The sequence below is a fragment of the Protopterus annectens genome, chromosome 5.part0 (assembly GCF_019279795.1).
Source record: "Protopterus annectens isolate FY-2018-M chromosome 5.part0, PAN1.0, whole genome shotgun sequence".
Classification (NCBI taxonomy): domain Eukaryota; kingdom Metazoa; phylum Chordata; order Ceratodontiformes; family Protopteridae; genus Protopterus; species Protopterus annectens.
The window spans coordinates 278509239-278530920 of record NC_056735.1 but is presented as its reverse complement, the minus strand read 5'-3'; the positions used below and the strand labels follow the sequence as shown (position 1 = coordinate 278530920).

Sequence of the window (21682 nt, the reverse complement as noted above, 5' to 3'; positions counted from 1 at the left end):
TCTCTGTATCAAGTGCAATTTCCTTTAACAGCACACAGAGACCACAGTCAGCCCAGGCCTGGTTTCTCCTGATCCCCAATAAGACTCCCCACTGGCACAGCTGTAGAGTTGAGATCTCAGCTGAGTGTCCAAGCCAAGGCCTCCAGCACCCTCTCTGTCCAACCAGTGCTTTGTGTCCCTGCCCAAATAGTTGACACTTCACACTCTTGAGATTTGATTTACACTGACACACACACATACACACACACATACACACACACACACACACACACACACACACACACACACACACACACACACACACACACACACACACACACACACACACACACACACACACACACACACACACCTGGAAAAGGCTGGCACAGGTTTACTAGCTATACCCCCTTCTGCCCAGACTAAGGTAGTTATGACTGCCACCAGATACTCCTGCCAGCTACCTTAAGGCCCTTAACAAAGGGTGTCCAATTGTACTGTGTAATATTAATACTAATACAAATGGTAGTTAGACCAAGGGCAAGGCTATTAGGAGTGGCCCACACAGTGTCACCAAATAAATATGCAAATACTCTCAAAATGTAAATATCTCTAAAAAGATCACCCACAATAAAAGGTTTAAATATGTTTAATAATAAATAATAAAAGAACAAGACAATACTAAATATCAATTCACAGTGACAATGTTCAAAATCACAGGAAATATTTAAAACATCATTGAAGGACAGCTGTGCTAGCAGTGCCTCTTTCATCACACTTGACAGAAATAATTTTTGCCCAGCATTTCATATTCCAGTCAGACCACACAAAATAAATGATCAAAGTTCTGCAGTTCAGCAAAACTCACCCTTTCAAATAAAATGGCAGTGGGTTTTAGCTTAAACAGTTTCACAAGGCATATCTGATATTACTAGGTACATGCACATATTCTGGTATATATTTACAGAACATCAAAGCTCTTCAGGGAGCTCTATAAATTCTAAGATATTGGAAAAAATAAAGATGAGTTCTGAAGAACAGCTGTGAAGTGACTGAAATAAAAAAAAAAATATATATATATATATATATATATATGTATATGTATATATATATATATATATATATATTGTATGTCTTTCACAAAATTAAATTTTTTTGTTTTAGAGCAGGTAAACATTTTCTTCGGTGACTATGCCACTTTACTTGAGTTAAAGGAACTCAGATGGCAACTGCTGTTGGGGGCCGATTCCACTCCTGGCCTGAATGACTTCTTAAACCTCAAATGTGCCTTAAAATGGCAAATATAGCCAGCTATTTAAACTTAATTTCACCTGCAATAAAGTGGCGGCAGTTTTCAGCTAAGCAGCTTCATGACTGATGGTCCGAACTTTACAAAATAATACTACTCTACCGTCCGCTTCTACTGTCTCACAAGTTACCTTTTCTGCAGGTTCAAATGCTTCTCGTTTGTACAGAGTAATAAAGTGGACTTAAGGAGTGGAAATTACTATGACTCCAGATTTAAGTCAATGTATTTCAGAATAGTAGCAGCTTATTGTAGTTTTATGTTATCTAAGTCAATTATTATAAGAATTGTAGCAGTTTATTTTAAAGTGCACATGGTTTCTTGTTTCCCGTCGGTCTGTCAACAGTTTAAATTTAGGATTTCATCTTTAAACCAAATGGCTGCAGTTTTTAAGCAGCTACATGTCTGAATGTGCGCATTTTACAAAATACTACACTTTCGTACAGAAGGACAATGTAGACTGAAAGTGCGGGCATTAGCATGACCCACAGTCATGACTCTAGAATTGAGGTTGATCCACACAGAAGGGCAGCATTTTATTTTATTTTACAGTGAACCTTTGCAGACTACTACACTCTGATAGCATTGCACCACTTTAGTTATGTGACTGACAGTCTTGTATACACTTTGCCTTTCCAACAAATACACTTCTCATGCAAAGCTACCAACAGCAGTTATTTTATACATTACTACACTCAGCAGGCTTTACTTTGTGAAAAAAATGCATTTTTTGATCTTTAATTATGCCACTTGCTATTTTAGCTCTACTGGTAACATTTTTTATAACAGAGTATTGCTTAAACTTTGCAGACTACTACACTCTGGTGAAAAAACTGCATTTTTTTATCTTTAATTATGCCACTTGCTATTTTAGCTCTACTGGTAACATTTTTTCTAACAGAGTACTGCTTAATCAAGTTTTTCTTTGTTTGCCTAAGGTGCTTGGCTGCAGTTTACAAACCTCCACAGCTTATCACCTTGCTAAGATTGTAAATGCATCCTAAAGAAGAGTTTTTTACGTGCTAATTAGATTTGCCTCATAGGCCGTTCCTGTAATTCCATTGTATGACTTGTCCACATATACCAGGTTTTTAACATTTGTATTTATTTCTGAAGAAGTTCTTATACAATAAAGAACGAAAGCGTGCTCAAATATCTGTTCTGGAGTTTATTTCTCTTCATTCAATCAAAACATTTGCTTCAATATATTTCTATTATTTTTTTTTTTTTGCTTTTGTATTAGTTTTGAGTACCACATTAGACATAGAGCAGAAGTGCTGTGTTTTATGTGTTAAATTTCATTACATGTTATTACGGTGAATAGTATATATAGATTTTATATATATATATATATATATCACATGGCTGACAGAGAAGCGGAAACAATCAGCCTTTGTGAGGAAAAAGAAACTTCAAGTTGTGAATTCAAGAATGCCAGGGAAAGACTTGAGCATTTCTAGGGAGTGATATATTTGCTGGTCTTCTAGGTCTAAGTGATTTATCTTTAATCAGTAAACAAGCTGATAAACTGAATCAGGAAGCTAGAGGCGATTGACTGCCCAGAAAATGAAAAGGTTGGACAGAGACTTGTCCGATTTTAGGCTGAGACATGTTTTTTCATGGCCCAGGACTGAACAGAGGACTGAAAGGAAGGCCTCTGAGCCTGATGCAAAAAGGAGACCTCAGTCAGAAGCAGAGGTGTACAGTACCCCTACTAATAATGGATCAGGGATTGCGGCTGTTGGGAATGTGGAGTCTGGAAAGTGGGTATCCTTACCCCCAGATGCTCTAGGTGATAAGAATGTTTCAATAAATACTTTAGAGGGTTCTTGCATTGCTGAAATTGAGCAACAATATGATCCCATGGTGGTGAGGCGAAAGGAGTTTCCTGTGTTCCATCAGCAGGGATTTCCGAAACCACCTTGTCCTATTCGAGGGGAGGACAGAAGAAGCTTGAATCAGTCCAGAAGCAGGGGATATACGAAAAGGAAAGAACCAAAAGAGCCAATGAATTTTCACACCCTGAAAAGAATGTGGGATCCTCAGAATTTAGTATGGAACTTATCAGATAGGACATTGGATGTGACTAAACTTGCTGTTCTTAATAAAGGTCTTTCATTTGTTCCTGCTCATGCAGCGGACCTTTCGGACACTATTATTGATTTAAAACTGTTTATTAGAAATGTAATGTTGAAAATGTCTTTTCCTGAGCGTGAAATGGGGGGTTGAAGTGGGTTTAAGAAGCTCAGCAATTTTGCGCCTGTGAATCACCCTATTTTGGAGGCTTTCAGTAAAATATGTGAAGATGAGCTTCATACGGTATTTAACAGTAGACAGGATGGGAGATGTTTTATTAATTTAAACTATTGTGAGCATGCAGCATTGAATAGGTTACAGAGTGACCAGACTATAGTCATCCGCCCTGCAGATAAGGGTGGTATAATAGTGGTTATGAATAGTAGTTTTTATTATGATTCCTATATGTCTATGTTAACTGATACTGATGTCTATGAAAGAATTGATGTTAGAAGGATTGAAGGCATATGTAGGGAGCTGCAGATTCTCTTTAATGATTGCTTACTTGGTTATTCCATTTCTGTGGAATTGATGCAATTTGTGACAGTTGATGCACCGATAGTGCCGTTATTTCAAGGTCTCCCTAAGATTCATAAAGACCCCATAGTACCACCTTTCAGACCTGTTGTGGCAGGAAAGGGTTGGGTTACTGAACCCTTCTCAGTTTTTGTTGAAAAACATGTGAGACCTATATTAGATAAGTCAACAGTTGTGTTAAAGGGCACTTAGCAGTTCCTACAAGATTTGTTTGATTTTATGAAATCATATGGTGGGTTGAGTGAATGTTTACTAGTGACAATGGATGTTGTGTCATTGTTCACGGTTATACTGAATATGCAAGGTGTTGAATATTTATGTAGGTATCTGCTCAATCATAGTGGGTATGGACAGAAACTTGTTGGTTTAATTTGTACTTTCATGGATGTGGTTCTGGACAATAATGCCTTTGTCTTTGATAATGGTTACTACATTCAAAAACATGGCATAGCAATGGGCACGTGTTGTGTAATAGCTACGCAAATGCAGTAGTGGCAAAATAGGAATTGGATGTGGTATTTAACATGGAAATGTTTGTTCGGAATGTGTTGTTCTATCGCCGTTTCGTTGATGACTTTTTTTGCTTTAGAGGCATACAGCTGATAGTTTACATGAATTTGTGGAGGAACTGCCCAGATCTAGTGAATTTTTGAGACTCACTTTGACGTACTCTGATACGTCTATTGGATTCTTAGATGTGCATGTTACCAAGCATGGAGGATCTCACATTAACCTATGTCTGTATAGAAAGGACTGCCATAGGAACATGATGTTACATAGGCAAAGTATGCATCCAAAACAGATATTTAATAACATAGTCAAGGGGCAGGGGATGAGGATGTCCAGATTATACAATGCTGAGGAAAGTTACAGGCGAGGTAGGGATACTTTGTGTCAAGATTTGAGTGATCTGGGTTATAGAGGTTCAGATTTTACGCCTATACTTACACAAGTTGGTAGGCTACATGAAGGTTGAGCTAAACCATACATTTCTAATAGACCAACTTCTAGTAATATCGATCAAACTATTCATGAAGAGAAGAATGGAACTGTTGAGAGTCCTGAAGTTTTACACTAATAATGTAGATAAGATCAAAAAAGGTTTTGAGAGACACTGGTCATTATTGTTGATGGATGAAAAGATTGCTAGAGTGGTGGGGAATATCCCCCATTTCTGTTATAAGAATTGTATGTCCTTGAAAAGATTGCTGTGCTATCCATATAGGGAAATTAAGAGTCCAGGTGGGCCGGCTGGGGCATTCCTTTATGCCCAGTGTGGTTTTTGCCAACATATAGAAACTGTGTACACATTCTTACATCTGGATACTTGTAAGGAGTATAACTTCACTCCTAGGGCCACTTGCGCCACTAGGCACATAGTCTATTTAGGGCAGTGTCATTGTTGTGAAAGATTTTATGTGGGCAAGACGGGATGTGCTCTAAGAGAACAAATAAGAGAACACCTCTATGGAATACACATAGGCAGCAGTAATAGTGCTATATCTAGATATGTGTTAGCTAATAAAGGTAAGCATGTGTTTAAATTTAGGGTCATTGAAAGTATAGGAGCCACTGTCAGTTTAGGAGACATTGAGAATAAGACGATAGGAGCAGAGCTTCGCTGGATCCTTAAGCTTAGAGCTGATCTGGGGTCGGGGCTCAGTAGGGTAGTTTCCATCAAGCCAGTTCTGAATAAGAGAGGTATACCTAAATAGGCTGCCTTTCTTTTGCTTTTATTGTTCTTATTATTTATGTATTTTATATATGGATGTGATTATGACTGCAATACTCATTCTGGTGCTTGTTTATACTGTGCATTTATAATTGCAGCAATTTTGAATAATCCTGTTGCATGCAATATGTGAGTGTTTTTTCTTTAAGAGCTCACTTTCTGAACTTGATACAGTATGCTTCAGTTCCTTTGTGAAGCTGATAATAGAGGAAGACAGAGGCTCAGTACTGAGTGAGTGAAATACTGTCTATTTACTGGCTTATTTTAAAGTAGAAAGTGAGTAGCTGATGTTACTTATTTAAATGTTTTTCTCTGCTGTTATATGCTTTTGTTTGTGCTGTGTATTTATAGCTGTAGCAACTCTGAATTTTGATGCATGCAATATATGAATTCTTTTGTTTTAAGAGCTTGCTTCCTGAATTTGATAATGTAGCATGTTTTACCTGTTTTTATCAGCTGATAATGAAGGAAGGCACACATTTAGCACTGAATGAATGAAATATTGTGACTGCTGTGCATTTTATTTGTTAATTTAAAAAGTGAGTAGCTTATGTTATCTATAGTGTTTGTCTTTGCTCTTGTGAGTTATATGTTCTGAAGAAGCCACTTGCAGTGGTGAAAGCGCTTACCTACTCGCACTTCTTTATTAAAGTTTTTATGATTGCCGTGCGTCTGACTGTCATTTGTTTGGTTGTTGCTGAATCAGGAAGCTGTTATCTTTTATTTTAACTACAGATTTTAAAACAGCATCAGGATATCTTTTATCATTTTTAGAAGACTGAAACTATCACTTTAAAATGCACAACATGTTAATATTAACATTATGTCTCATATTTTACAGTTCCTTCTTTAACCTGCTTTAATGTCACTTCAAACAACCAAGGGAAAAGTTTGGAATATGTAAGTATATTCTTGTCTCTGGGAATATTATCTAATCAAATACTCTGAGATGAGAGAAGTTACTGTACTTAAGTAATTATGAATATCATCTTCATATTTATCAGGAGGTAATAAACAGATCTGTGAACAGTAAAGCATTTTGTGTTTGAGTTTCATGTGGCAAAGTGAACATTTGCAGTGTATACTTTGTCATTTGTTAACCGAATTAGTCCAGCTGAGCCAAAGGCCCATTTTTAGTAGAGATATTAACATGCCTAAATTTAAAAAAAACAAGAATATTACATAGTTATATCATACATTAAAATGCAAGAAAAATTACATAGTTATATCACTGCCCATATTTACAGTAACAGAAGTATATACGAAAATAAAAATGCTGAGAGAACAGCAGATGAGAGTTTAGAGAGAAAAAAAAGAGTTGGACTTAGGTTCACCCTAGTATGTCATAATATTTCAGAAAACAGAGCAAGATTGGTAATAGGTATATGATATTGTTTCTATTAACAGAGAGTATTGGTAGAAGGCTGAAAGATTTAGATAAAGACACGTAAAGAGGTGTTGGGGGGATTGACAGCAGCGTACAGTGTATTTTGCATATGTATAACTTGTACAACTATATCACCTTAGCATTATTCATTCCATACTGTGTTTTCCCAAATGATTCTGCCACCTAAAATGAATGCTAAGATTATTCCAGATGCTGTCATTCCACATCATAGTGAACCTGTTGTGTATTATCCCTCTTGTATTTGATGCTTATGATTAATATGGGCTACTAGTAAACATAGATTCCAAGTCATAGCATCTGCAGGTTTATCTAATACAGCTCAGCTTTCATTCCTGTCAGTGTTAGATATGTAAATAGAAGATTAAGCTCCCAAAAATACTGAGAAATAAAGCAAACATGAAGTACAAGAATGGGTTTCTTACTATTAGTATTAAAGAAGGACTGCATCGCATTAAGGAATAGTTTGCTTTAATTTTGCAATACTTTACAGTTCTCTGCTTTTAGCATTCATTTACACTTATGGCATTCTGCAGTTTATTTGATCTGTTTACTTGCACAAGCTTGTTCTTTAATTGTTGATTTTTCATTAAGTGGAATCTAAACCTCATTTACTATAAATATTGGCAAGAGCTTGGCTTGGGTCATTGCAGAGTTATTTATAGTGGACTATAAATGTTGCAGAAGAATGAATCAGTAGCACGAAAATCCAAAAGTTCATTGATAAAGAAGTTACCATTTTGGTGATTGTCATTCCTTACACCCACAGTACTGGGGGAATACCCCAGCAAACATATAATTAATATCTCAGCTTTCACCAGAATAAAAATAGTTGAACAGATGTAGTCATCTAAATTACTGCACTGTGAACCATTCAGAAGCCATATAGGTATGCTTTAGTCATTTATTTATTTGAATCAAGTTTGTTACTAGGGTAGTCCACTGATCTCAGTGAGATAACTTCAGACAAAGGAAACATTTACAGACATAAGTAAAATCTGTATACAATGGACAAGAAAGCATTTGCTGAACCCTTTCAGGTAGAAGAGAAAATAATGAATTGTACAGTATGTGCATTGCTGTTACAAATAAAAGTTGCAGTTAGTAGGTCAGAAATTTACCTCTTAAAGAGAAGGGACTTGGAATATATAGGCAAGTTATTTACAAGGACAGTAGTCAGTGCATCTTAAATTCTTGAGCAGAGGTACAGGAAGATGAGCAAGTTGGAGGAGTGACTGGGAAGCATAAAAGAAATTAGGTCATGTGACTAGTTTGAAAGCACTTAACACTGGGCTTGTTTGTGGAGATGCATTTAGAACTGTGTCCTAAAGCTGATGTAAGAGGATAGATATTTTAAATGGTACAAGAGAGATTCCTATAGTTTAGGTACAAGAACTGAAAATGTGTTTTTCCAATATAGCTTGGCTTTGGGAGTTTTTAGAGTAGGTCATTGAAAGAAGTTTTTTTTAAAGCTAATGTGTAAGGTTAGAAACTGTTTCCAGCATAGTTTGAGCCAAGCTTTTTACTTTACCTGTAACTATTTGGCTTTATTTAGAGGGAAACAGTAACTTTCTTGCAGAAGGAGTGTGTGATGAGCTGCATATTGTTTTAGACATTGTCTATTGAGTGGGCATGTTTTTTTGCTGGAGGAAGCAGCTAAGATTGGAAGGTCATGTTCCAGTTGAGCTAGAAGCATTCTTTTACCAATAGCAACTGAAGATGGTTTTGAAAAGTAAGGAGAAAATTTCCAGGCCCAGAATGGTAGGGACTGAATTTTATTTATGTTTTTGTATGACAGTTTGGAAGATGAGAGTCTGGTATAGGTAGATACTTCAGGTATTTCAGAGTTGCTGAAGTTTCAGTAAGTGTTTTTGTTGTCTTTAATTTCAGGGGTTAATAGAGATTTAGGGATTTTTGATATGTACCAACAATATGCTTTTTGTTTTATTGGGGTTGAGTAGAAGTTTGTGTTATGTTAATCAGCAGGTTAGCAAGTAAATGTCGTTTTGAAGTTTGGTTTGCATGACTGAGTGAGAAGGGGTCAAGTCTGAATACTACCATATAGGATCAAAGGCATAAGGGAGTCTCATGCTAGAGTTTGCTGATAAAGATAGAAGAACAAAAGGTGGAGCAAGTACAGAGCCTTGTGGTATTCCAATAAGGGTGAAGAGTCTGTCTGGCATAAAGTCTTTGAACCACAAATGTATGTTGATTTCTATGTCCAAAATGCTCTGTAGAAGGAGGATTTGGTTTGCAAGTTCAAAGACCTTAGTAAGATCCCCAAATAAGCCCTTGTAAGTTAACCCTTATTTGTGTACATTAATAAATCATGTGTGAGAGTCCAAAGTGATCTCCACTCTTTTGACTTGTATCTTATCTTTAGTCTCCACAGTGGATGCCTCCATGTACAGAATTATGCAAGAACAACACAACATATAAATTGTGCATGTGTAGTGCTGTTGGATAAATTGTAGAGATGTAGCACCCTTGGATGAATTGTGGACTGGTAGTGCTCTTGGATGAATTGTGAATGGGTAGTGCTGTTGGAAAAATTGTGGATGGGTTGTACTGTTGGATTAATTGTGGATGGATATTGCTCTTGCATACATTGTGGAGTGGTAGTGCTGTTGGATAAATTGTGGATGGGTATTCCTCTTGGCTAAATTGTGAAGGAGGAGTGCTCTTGGATAAATTGTGGATGGGTAAGGCTCCTGGATAAATTGTGGATGGGTAGCACTCTTGGATAAATTGTGATATGGTAGTGCTGTGGAATACATTGTGGAAATGTAGTGCTCTTGGATAAATTATGGAGGGGTAATACTGTTGGATAAATTGCAGAGGGGTAGTGCTCAGACTAGTAGTGCTCTTGGATAAATTGTGAGGGGTACTGTGCTCTTGGATAAACCGGGGAGTGGTAGAGCTGTTGGATAAATTGTGGACGGGTAGTGCTCTTGGTTTGCCATCATTTCCACCAGTTGCTTAAGCTTTTGAACCTGGTATGGTCACTTATTCTTTAGCTTCTGCTTAAAGCTATGGATCTTCTAAGGAAACTCATGACTGATGTATATGAATATATTTAAGCAACAATAATAAAATATTAAAATTAATGGAATAATTTATATTTTCTTACACTTTCCAAAATGCAACTGAGAAGATAAACATAATAATAATAATCAGTACAGATTCGAAGGTTTGGGTTAGTTGTAACTGTCAGCTACAGAAGAACTTATTTTACCCATATCTCCAGCAGTTATGGCCAAAAAATGTCACAGGCTTGGGTAATAAAAATAAAAAAGCCAACCTTATTTCAAAGGCAGTCTAAGATGAAAATAGCAAAACTGATTTAGAATCAAGTAGTTATGTTTAGAATCAAATATGACCAATATATCACAGATAAAATGTTGACCGCAAACAAGTCATTTGTAAAAACATGATAGTAGGTAAAGGTAAAATGGCCCAGACAGAATTAAATTCAGCTGCTTCAGAAAGCTTTGAAGTTGTAAACTGTACAAAGAGCTAAAGGCCTCTTTAATCAGTGATTTAGACTTGGGATGCAGACTTCAATACATTTATACATTCCTAACTCAAGAAATGTAACAATGTAATTTTGTAGTGTTTTTTATGCAGCATTCATTTCCCAGCTGCTTATTTGATGTAGTTTTTTTATCTGGTGGGCATAATCAACATTCAGTGAATTCCAAAGAGAAACTGTCATGACAATATAATACAAAAACTACATTAGAAAAGCAAAAATTATAGCATGACAGGATAGAAACTGTTTCGTTTGATATAATACTTAAGAGTACAGAATACAATGTGCATACAGCACATTTTCTAATGTGTTTGTGGGCACTGAGCACTCTAAATAGCGAGTGATGTTTCTTTGAAATTGCTAAGTACATGTGCAGGAACTTAGACCCAATTATCGGAATATTATGCAGTCAGTGATATAACAGTGCTCTACAAAGCAAATTAATTGCAGTATATGAGGCAACAATAATATTACATGTTAATTACACCAGATGTTCAGCAAGTTTATAGACACTGGCCCAGTATCTGACCAACACAGATCTCTAAGGGTTACTCAATGGCCAAAATGGCTACTCAGTTTCCAAAAAAGAATGTTATGGACTACAAAGTCAGAAGCATGTTCATCTCTGCAGTTAACACATCATCAGAGGGATCCTTCTGTCTTCTAAGCTTTTTTTTATTTCATCCATTCTTTGACTTCTCTGGAGTGAAGAGTACATGGAAAAGGCCCTGCTATCTTTTGTTCTCTTTTCATCTGCTGAAAGAGGTGCACTCCACTGCACCTGTTTATGTTTCTGTATGTTTTCCTTCCATTTTTGTACACTGTTACTGTTCAGTTTTCTGAGCAGTTCATATTAACTTCCGTAGTGCCTACTTTTTTTGTTTGTGGGGCACTCCTCTCCCCTACAAGATGTGATCTCACCCTGTTTAGTTTTTTTAGGTCTTCTCATCTTAGCATGTCCATCTTCTCAAAGGTTTACATAACAAATCCATTTTTTCTGCATGCTCTATATGCAAGAAGAATGCATGCAACTACTGAATGAAGAAAACAAGGGCTTTATTAATATTCTTAGTTAAGAAATTGTGTTCTTATTCACTATATACATTGGCAATGTTGACAATTTCTTTGGAAGCAGCTGTGTGTGTTTCACTTTCTACAAATGAATTTCAACCAGATCATCATCGGAACAACACTCATTGACAGTTTTCTCCCTGCTGATCATCTGTTTCTCTGTTGTTGATAAGGACATACTCCATGCCTTTGGAGAAACTCTCCTTGCTTCTTATAAGGGTAGCTGGGTTCAGTCATTTCATGAACCGTAATTCCACTGGCTTTAGCTATCTTCACATCACTTCAGCCAATGAAATAGCTTAGTCGTTGTCACACATCATCTGGTATGATGGCTCTGACATTGGGTGTCTTGTCATTGCTGCTTTCCATTTGAGAAAATGTCATAAACATTGTCATCAGCAGCATTATTGTCTTTCACTGATGTTGCTGTTGTCAGTAGTGACCCTATTTGAAATGGCTTTGTCATCTACATTGCCATGACGTGGTGGTCTTCACAATTGTTTGCAGCTGTACCCCAATCTTGTCTCCTTTCTAGAGAATGGGTGGTTCTCTGCTTCCCTTATTGTTTCAAAGACACTCTCCCTTATAGATCTTTACAGCTTACTCCTCTGGGCACTCTGACTTACTGATTTGCTTATCATACAGGCAATTCAATGTCATTCTTTTGTGGGGGATATCTTAGTCTTGAGATGCATAGCACCTTAAGGAATGGCATAGATGATACTTTTGTCTAGTTAAATCTTTTCAGAACAGGCATAAACAACCACTTCTGTATGATTTGTCTGACTACAGTCTTAGGCCCACTTTTTCTCAAGTCTTGTAGGACTAGAGTGCCTTCTACTTCTGCTTCTCCCATTTTTTGGAAAAATGTGCTGTGGCTTGTTTTTTTTCCATGGATTTCAGGCCTCATTTGTGGAAGAGTGAATAAATGAAACTGCAGATTGTTTTAACCCTGCTATAACCATATGTTATAGTTTGCACCATCTCTTTTTCTCTATGGTTTATTTCTGTTAGACTTGCATCTGCAGCCATGGAGTAGTTACAGATCAGTCCATGTCATTCAGGGTTCCTTCCATTTAGACCAGCAGTGTTTGGCCACTTCTCATTTGGGTTCCTTCCATTTAGACCACCAGTGTTTGGCCGCTTTTCTTTTGGGTTCCTTCCATTTGTACCAGCAGTATTTGGCCACGTCTCTTTCATTTTGAGCTTCCCTTGGCCATTACTTGCCCCTCCATCATCTCATTGCTCTTCCCTGGCTATAAGGTTCTCTAACTTGGATAAGGGGTGACTAATCCAGTACACAGTACCTTTTCTGTGTCACCACTCTGTGCCCTTGACTACTCACTGGGTTCACTTGGAAAATTGTAGCAGCATCATCAGGATTCCTGTATGTCTGACTCCATGTTGCGGACTTTAATCCCCAGCAGGTTGAAGCAGCAGCAGCTCCTGGGCCTCATTTTTCAGCTGCATTTTTATATGGCAGAGCCCTTTCCCACAGGTGCTTCTTTTTTGGGTGGTGTTATGCCAGCTTTCTAAGTTCCTTAAATCACCTTCTTCCTGAGTCTCTGTGACTTCTTGGATGAGTCCAGTTCATCAGTACATCATTTTGTGACTAGTCAGCATGCATACCTGGAATGTCCTCTTTGGAAAGGTGGAGAAGAATCAGACACTCGCTTCAATGTTACTGATTGATCTGATCTACACTCAATGACTAAAAAAGGGGTACGTGTCTCTTTGCTTAAGATAGTTATCAATTATTTTGGGTTTCTAGTCAAATTATAGCTCCTGAGAAAACACTTAAAAGCACTCCAGTGTGTGACTATACTTCTAGTGGAGGAGGAAGACTTACTTAGTACAGCAGACTTACTAACTTAGTACAGCATTCTTCTCCCAAAAATGGCAATTGTAAGATAATAGTATACGCATATATGTGCTAATTAATATGAATTGTGGGCTTTATTAATCCATACGTATATCAGCAGTTGTACTTACAAGACCTGCCTGTGATAATTATGCTGAATCTAGGACCTGTTAACCTAGTGAATGTCCTTTATACAGACAACATAGGAGAATTAATTGTTGGCACCTGTTTGTTTGTTACCATATAACCTGGCTATGCATCATCAATTCATAGGGGAGTTTTCTCCTGTATGTGGACCAGAAAACTGAATTAATTGTGGTTTATCTGTATGAAGACTAGAAATCTGAATTTAATAACTGTTGCTAATTGCTATTTAGATTACTCAGTTATATAACTGTATAACAGTAATTACTTGAGACATGTGGTGTCTACTCTAGAGCAACTAAAGCTATTTTTAATGTTAATACCTCAAACTATATTCTAGCAGGTAATACTTCTTCCTTTTTTCCCATATACTTTTTTATCTCTTTATAGCTAGCCCTATATCCCCCTCTCTGCAAAAATCTCCCCTGCGACAAAATACAAAGATAGCCCTGATTCTTTCTTTCTGTTACTGTGTCAGTTTCATCTGTGTAAGCCTAAGAAATGGAAACGTATCGGACACAAAAGCAACTAATGAAAATAACCATATAAGGCTAATTTAATGCTCTGTCTGAAGACAAGAACATCCCTGACTGTATTTTTTGAACTATAGAATACTCTGCCTGGGTCGGCAGCAAGGTATATGCCCCCCACTCCATTAAAAAGCCCGGTTACATTAACTGTACACAGCCCTACCCACAAACTGCATTTACTGTAGCATAGCAACTCTAACAACCTCTAAAGTTCCTGCTCTTCTAATAATCTAGGATTTAGACACATTTCAACCCCCTTTTTCCAAATTGGCCAAAACTAAACATTGTGATAGAGAAAGGAAAGGTAAAACACCTTACTGATAATTTTTTTTTTTTTTTTGCATTGTGAGTGCCTCAACTGGATTCTTACAAACAAACACATCCTCTGTTACAAATAAAGTTATTTGCCAGACAGCCTAAGTGATCATCTACCCATATACCTCCTAAGACTAGTCCCCAAAAAATACCCTTTACAAATGTATCCACAACAAAAGAAAGTTCTCCTCTGACATCTTTAAAGTTCTCCTACAAAAATGCAACTGGTCCCCATTAAAACACATTCACCTTGACTTAACTTTCAATATTTCGATGAAAAATTCCTCACTATCCTAAAAAGTTTAGCTTCTCTTAGAAAGATACTTGTAAAATCAAAACTCATATCATAGTTCACCACAAAAAAGCTCCTCAATGAAAGAGACATAACGTGAAGCAAGCCAAAAAGCGAATTAAAATTAACAAGAAACAGTACTATATTACAATATACCAAAAGCACCAAAATAATCCACAGAAATACTGGGGAGCAGTCAGTCTAATGCCAAAACCTGCTCACTCCACAACCCCAGCCCCAACCACAACTAACACCACTGAGAGCATAGCCTCACGATTTAACAAACACTTTATTAACTCAGTATTATCACTAGTTAAAGATGACACCAATACCCCACTATCTGCCACAAATGAATTGGAAACCAGCCACAATTTCTTCTCTATAAACCTGATACCAACTTGTACCATTAAAAAACTCCTTTCCAAACTTAAACCCTCTTTCCTCACCGCTGACCAACTCCCAAATGAATTCCTTAAACTAGCTGCAAATGTCCTCTCCTTCCCTATATCCAGCTTAATTAACCAGACAGTAACAGAACAATACATTCCCAAACTTTGGAAAGTCTCCTACATCACCACTTTGCACAAAGGTGGCACCTCTACTGAGTTGTCAAATTATAGGCCAGTTGCTATCATCCCATTGCAGATGTCATCTCCTACCCTATATCCATTCTAATCAACTGGACAATAACAGAACACTATATTCCCAAACTTTGTAAAAAATGTTTTACATCATTGCTTTGCAAAAGGTGGCACCTCCACCAAGTTCTCACATTATAGCCCAGTTGCTGTCCTCTTCTGCCCTTCTGAGCTGGGAGTTTCTGGTTAAAGGCTTACTGTGCCTGCTTATTTGAGCTGTTTCTTTCAGAAATTTCTAAACCTTGTTTGCTGTAGGATAGACTAAATTCAGACCTGCTGAATCTAGCTTCCATTGTATAACCTGAGCACTAATCCAGACCATCTTTTTTTGGAGAAGGTTCCCCTGCACTCTAGTGGCAGGAGTGTGCAGTTAGAACTTGTCTGATTGAAGACTGCTGGAACGGGGCTCAGTTTTTAGCTTTTATTGGTTAAATGGTTAATTTGTTTAAATCAGTTTGCTCATTTGCTACTGTTATATATAAAAAAATACACTTTATGCATCGCCGCTTAGCTAGGGTTGAAGTATTCCTGGCACTATAAAGTATGCTCTTTAAATTTTCCCTTAGAACTATCCAGTTTTTTAGTTTTAGCACTCAAATCTGTTTCTTTGAGTTCAGCACTTGTTCAGAACTCGTTGTAAGCACTAAATAAGCTACAAATTACTACAGCACTCAACTTTCCTCACTTGTCTAGAGGAAAACAGTTTTTAGTACTTAAATAAGCACCTATCCAGGCATGTCTAAGGGTCAGCTCCCAGTGTTTTCTCCTGTCTACCTGATGAATCTGGGCATCTTGGGACAATGCAGCAATTGCCTCATGTACACAGACAAACCTTTCCTCCTACCACCCAACACTACAACCTGTGAGAGTTGCACTTATATAGCCAAACTTGAAGCAAAGTTCTCTCCACCCAAGACTGGACTAGACAGTCAAGAGGAGAAGGTAAACACTTGCACCACACCACTCTCATCACATAGTCCCTCAAAACCTACACCACCAAAACAGACACATAGAAACACAAAACACACACCTACATTCACAGAGGCTCTCAATAAAAATCTGCTCAAGCAACAGAGACCTCCAAAGCAGAAACACAAGCAACCTCCACCCCCAACACAACCCAAATGAGACACAGCCCACAAACTCAGTGTGCCACTCAACCACAGCCCATAAGGCAGAACAACATACCCAACACTCTAGTCATAGGTGACTCTATAGTCAAGCACACTGATGTTCCACTCACCAGGCTAAACAAGGAGAAAGGTATTGTCGGCTGCCTGTCGGGCACCAGGATCCACCACATAACGCACGCACTCAGGTCACTCCACAACAAGTACAAATATGACTCTGTCATTGTCCATGTTGGTGTGAATGACCTGAGACGTACCTCCCTGGACTACTTGAAAAGAGACATGGAGGAGCTCTCTGATCTTGTATCCCAGGCAGGTATGACCCTAGCCTTGAGTAGCATCCTGCCATCACCCAGAATGATACCACAGTACCAAGGATAAAATGATTGACTTCAACAATTGGCTAAGCTTCTGGTGTCATTCTAAGGGGATCCAGTATCTGTCTGCCTGAGATGACATGATCAACAGACCATGATGCTTTGCCAGAGATGGCCTGCACCAGTCGCCCTTGTGATTCCGGATACTGGCTAAGCCTCTTGCCACCCCTATAGTGCCATTTTAGGCAAGGGTCAAATGACAAATTCACCACTATAACAGGTACAAGCAAGAAAAATCTGAGGGTAATGCTACTCAATGCTAGAAGTCTAAACCTCAAAATGCATTCACTCGGGGCACTCCTTAAAATGAAGAACATCGCCATCTGTACAGTGACAGAGACCTAGTTCAAGGCTCCAGAGTGCACCCCTGCATTACCAAGCTATAATTCATACCACACCTTTCGGCCACCTAACCTGGACTGAAACACTAAAGGCGGAGGCATGTCCATATTCATTAGGGATATCCACACCTCCAGGCTAGTTGCTCAGCATAATGCATCTGAGATTATCCAAGTGCAACTAACTCTGGGCAAGAGCGCAATCCAAATTGTAACTTGCTACATATCCCCCACCATACCCCAGGATTACCACTCCTCATTTCTTGATACACTGGAAAATATTAGGGTACAACCCTACACCCTCATAATGGGCGATTTCAACAACCCCACCATTAACTGGGAAAACTACTCATGTACCAACTCTTTTGCTCAATGTTTTCTGGAATTCATAAGTTTCGATGCCTTGAATCAACTTATCTACACCCCCACCAGGGGGTGCAATATCCTAGATCAGGCCATTACCAACATGGGCGACCAGTGTTCCACACCAGGGTCAATTCCTCATTGGTCAGATCCGACCACAAGCTAATCACCCTAGACATCCACATCCACCCCATCCCCCATTAGGGAAACCACCGTAAAAAAATTCTCCAAAGCCAGCTTCACGCTTCTTAAGACAGAAGTAGCAAACTTCACGACACCCATGCAGATGGACAACAGAGGTATGACTGCTGAATCCTACACAAATGCACTTTATAAGCACTTACACGAGTGCATGGATCATGCTATCCCTAACATTACCAAGATGCTATCCTCCAAAAAAAGGAAGCCAATCTGCTGGTCCCCTGCCATAAACAAACTCTACAACAGAAGAAAGAAACTGTTGTAAAAAAGAGTAGTCCCATGATTGGAGGAACTCCCTGGTTAGCCTCAGTAAGAAGCTGAGATGCCTCATAAAATCCTCCAAAGCTAGTTACGAAAAGAAAATCGCCGCTGATTCTAAAGACAACCACAAAGCATTCTATAGCTATGTCAAGAATCTCAATGGCAACACTCTGATCTGCTCTGAGTTACAGCACAATGGCACTAAAAAAAGATAGGTTCAGTGCTAACTTTACCCCTCTCTCACCCCCTAAAGGGCCCATCTCTATACTGGAAGAATGCAAAGTTCCTGTAGTCATGGCTGCACAGGTAAAAACCACACTCTCCAAAGCCAAGAACACAGTATCCATAGGACCTGACAACATCCCAGGCTGCATTCTCTACACGAACTGCAGAATGAACTGGCACCCCACCTAAGCACCATGTTCAATCATAGCCTCACCTCAGGCTTTGTGCCCACTGAATGGTGCACAGTGACGGTTATCCCCCTCTACAAAGGGGAAGCCACCACGGACTCTGGGAAATACCACCCCATTAGCCTGACGAGCCTGGTCTGCAAGGCTGTGGAACGTATCATCATGGAACTTATAAACAAAGACTTTGGTAATCTCCAAACTATGGACCCCACCCAGTTCGGGTTTGTAAAAGGCAGAACATGTCTCCTAAACCTGATAGACTTCTTTGAAGCAGTCACCAAAGCCATAGACGAGGGTAAGGTGGTTCATACAGCTTATCTAGATCTCAACAAGGCTTTTGACATCATCCCCCACTCTGGAATTATAGATAAACTCACTAAACTGGGTATAAATCCCTATGTCACAAGATGGGTTGCCAACTGGCTCACTGACAGAACCCACACTGTGAAAGTAGCAGACTCCAAATCCGACTTCAGACCAGTGACAAGTGGAGTACCACAGGGTTCAGTCCTGGGTCCTCTCCTGATACCTATCTACTTTTCTGAAGTACACACTAACACAGAAGATCTTTGGCTAATGAAGTTTGCAGATGACTGCAAACTAGGAGCCATAATCGAAACTCCTAATGATGTGGACATCCTACAAAAGGGCCTCACTGAGACAGATGCCTGGTGTCAAAGCCATGGCCTCAAGCTCAATGCCAAAAAGTGCATTGTCATCCCCTTTGTTAAAAACTGTGTACCCATGAGCTACCACATGGGTGGTAGTCTACTTAACACTGAAAGTGTGAGAAGAGACCTTGGGACACAGGTGGACAGTAGTCTCTCCTTTGAAATTCCTCTACGTGGCACACCTCATCACAAAAGGTTTCTCATCCAGGAAAAAAAGAGGTCATTGTTTCCCTCTACTCGTCACTCATTAGACCCATTATAGGGTACAATGCCCCTTTTGGTATGTACCTCACAAGACATCTACAACAACTGGAAAGGCTACAGAAATACCTCACAAAAAGGATTACTGGCCTCAAATAGATGCCCTGCGCAGACCGTCTCAAAAAACTCCAGCTTTACTCCGTCGCATATCGCCTACTCAGAGGCGATCTCTGCCTAACATACAAAGCTATGTCAATCCCAGAGCTGTTGGAATGCCCCATGTAAAGAAATCCCAGTCCCTCTGAGCTACATGCTCTAGGGACCTAAACCTTGTCGCCACAATAAACAGAACATGCTGGAGGGACAGATTCCTGTCCCAGAGACTTCCCATACTCTGGAACAAACTACCTGTCTATATCAAACAAAGCTCCTCATTAGCACTCTTCAAGAAAAATCTTGATGATTGGATAGGAAATAGGAAATTCACCCCGTGGGTCACCTCTGTGGCTCTGCTCAACAGGGGCACAGGAAGAAATTTTTCTTGGGTGCCAAAAGCTAGGGTACCTTTTTTGGCTAGGCTTATATAGGCCCTACGGCAATAGCCTAGTACCTACCTATGAACCTATAAAACAATAATTGAAACAGTCAATTACACTAAACTAAACATAGCTTGCCTAGTTTCCTACTTTCTCACTGCATTTCTCTCCTTTCTTCCTCTTCCACCTACTCACTTTCTGACTTTCTCTCCTTCCTTCCTCCTTTGCCGCAGGATAGCTCAAATAGCACCCAACAATGTGTAACCATACAATATTGTATTTATGCTTCTGCTGCTCAGCATATAGCCACTTGTATCTTGCTGTCCAAGTCACATATAGTTGTTTCAGCTTCTGTGAAATAGCACAATCTTTTTATACACACTGTTCTGCTTAGACCACTGCTTGTCAAGATTTAAATACTATATTGTGTTTCACCACTGAATTTTTTTTATGTAACTATTTTGTATCTGTTAATTTGTGACTCTGTATTAATATCCCTGTATTCATTTTTGCAACTTTTGTGGAGCTTTTCTCCCCAGGACTCCAATGAAAATGAGCTATCAGCCCAGATGGACACACCCGGTAAACAAATGTAAAATAAATAAATAAACTAATTAATTCCTTTCTTCTTAAGGAGGAGATTAATCTAATTAGCTGCTAGATATTGGAGTTTGTCAGCTTTGGTTCGAATTGTGCTGATTGAGTTCGTTATATAGTTGTAGTATATAGTTATAGTTACAGCCACAACTATCCACACCTAGTAACTAATTTCTAGGTTTACCAGATAGTGACCAATATGCTTTTTAACATCTTTTTCCTGTCGCATCTCTTAAAACAGTAGTAGTGCTGTTAGATGCTAAAATGCCAGGAGATAAGAAATAATTTTACCTGAGGCTGTTTCATTCTATTGCATTTCAGCAGTATAGCAGGTGTTAATGTAAGTATTTAGCAGTTACTGTGCACAGTTTGATTACCAGAAAGCATCACTTTTGTCTTTTTCTCTTTCAATAACCGTCATCTAACCTTACTCTATATCAGTAAGTCTGTCAAAGCTCTTTTAGTAGGTCTCAGATAAGGTTATTGGTACCACAAAAGAGAAGCATGCAGTTATCTATGTACCAAATGATGTTAACATTCCTTGTAAGCTATGTAATTCTTTAGAAGAGTGAGAACAGCAGTGAGCCAAAAATTTAACTAAGTGGTACTGTGGGGCTCATCATACAGGGAAATAAATAGCCTTTCTTTTAGGCAGATCACTTTTAAGTAAACAACTAGTGAGTTGTCATACTGAGGATTATTTTTTTTTTTCAGTCTAGCTATAAGTAAATTGTGATCGTTAGTGTCAAAAGCCCTGGAAAAATAATACTCTATGGCTCCAGTACTGTAACCTCTGCCTGTATGCCGGATGATACTCAGAACCTGGGACCTCACTAAAACTATGCTGGTTTTCTAACTGAATTTTCTGCTTCTTTTAGAAATGTGACTACTTGCTGCTGCATTACCTCTTCCAGCAGTTTGGCAAGAGGTTTTAGGGCACTGATTGACATGCAACTGTGCAGTTCAAAAGCATGTCACCTTTGGGTATGTAATTAATTTTTGCTTGCACAGAGTAAGTATTTTTTTTCCTGTAGTTTAATCCCTGGAAAAGTCATATACAGCTGCAAGCTGTTTAACAAAGTTTGGCAAGAGACTGTTTTCTAATCCAGATCCAACTCATTTTAACATCTGTAGCATATATTTAACTTATGGCAAGAGATGCCTGATGAAATGTAT

The 21682-nt window shown here is 38.6% G+C and overlaps 1 protein-coding gene across 1 annotated transcript in view; it reads left to right on the top strand.

The window, feature by feature from the left end:
- LOC122802152 (putative protein TPRXL) overlaps positions 1-21682 on the top strand; it is a 992304-nt gene that overhangs the window by 693233 nt on the left and 277389 nt on the right. The window contains exon 15 of the mRNA XM_044071829.1: positions 6472-6530. Coding sequence (XP_043927764.1) covers positions 6472-6530 — 59 coding nt within the window. The remainder of the gene's footprint in view (positions 1-6471; positions 6531-21682) is intronic.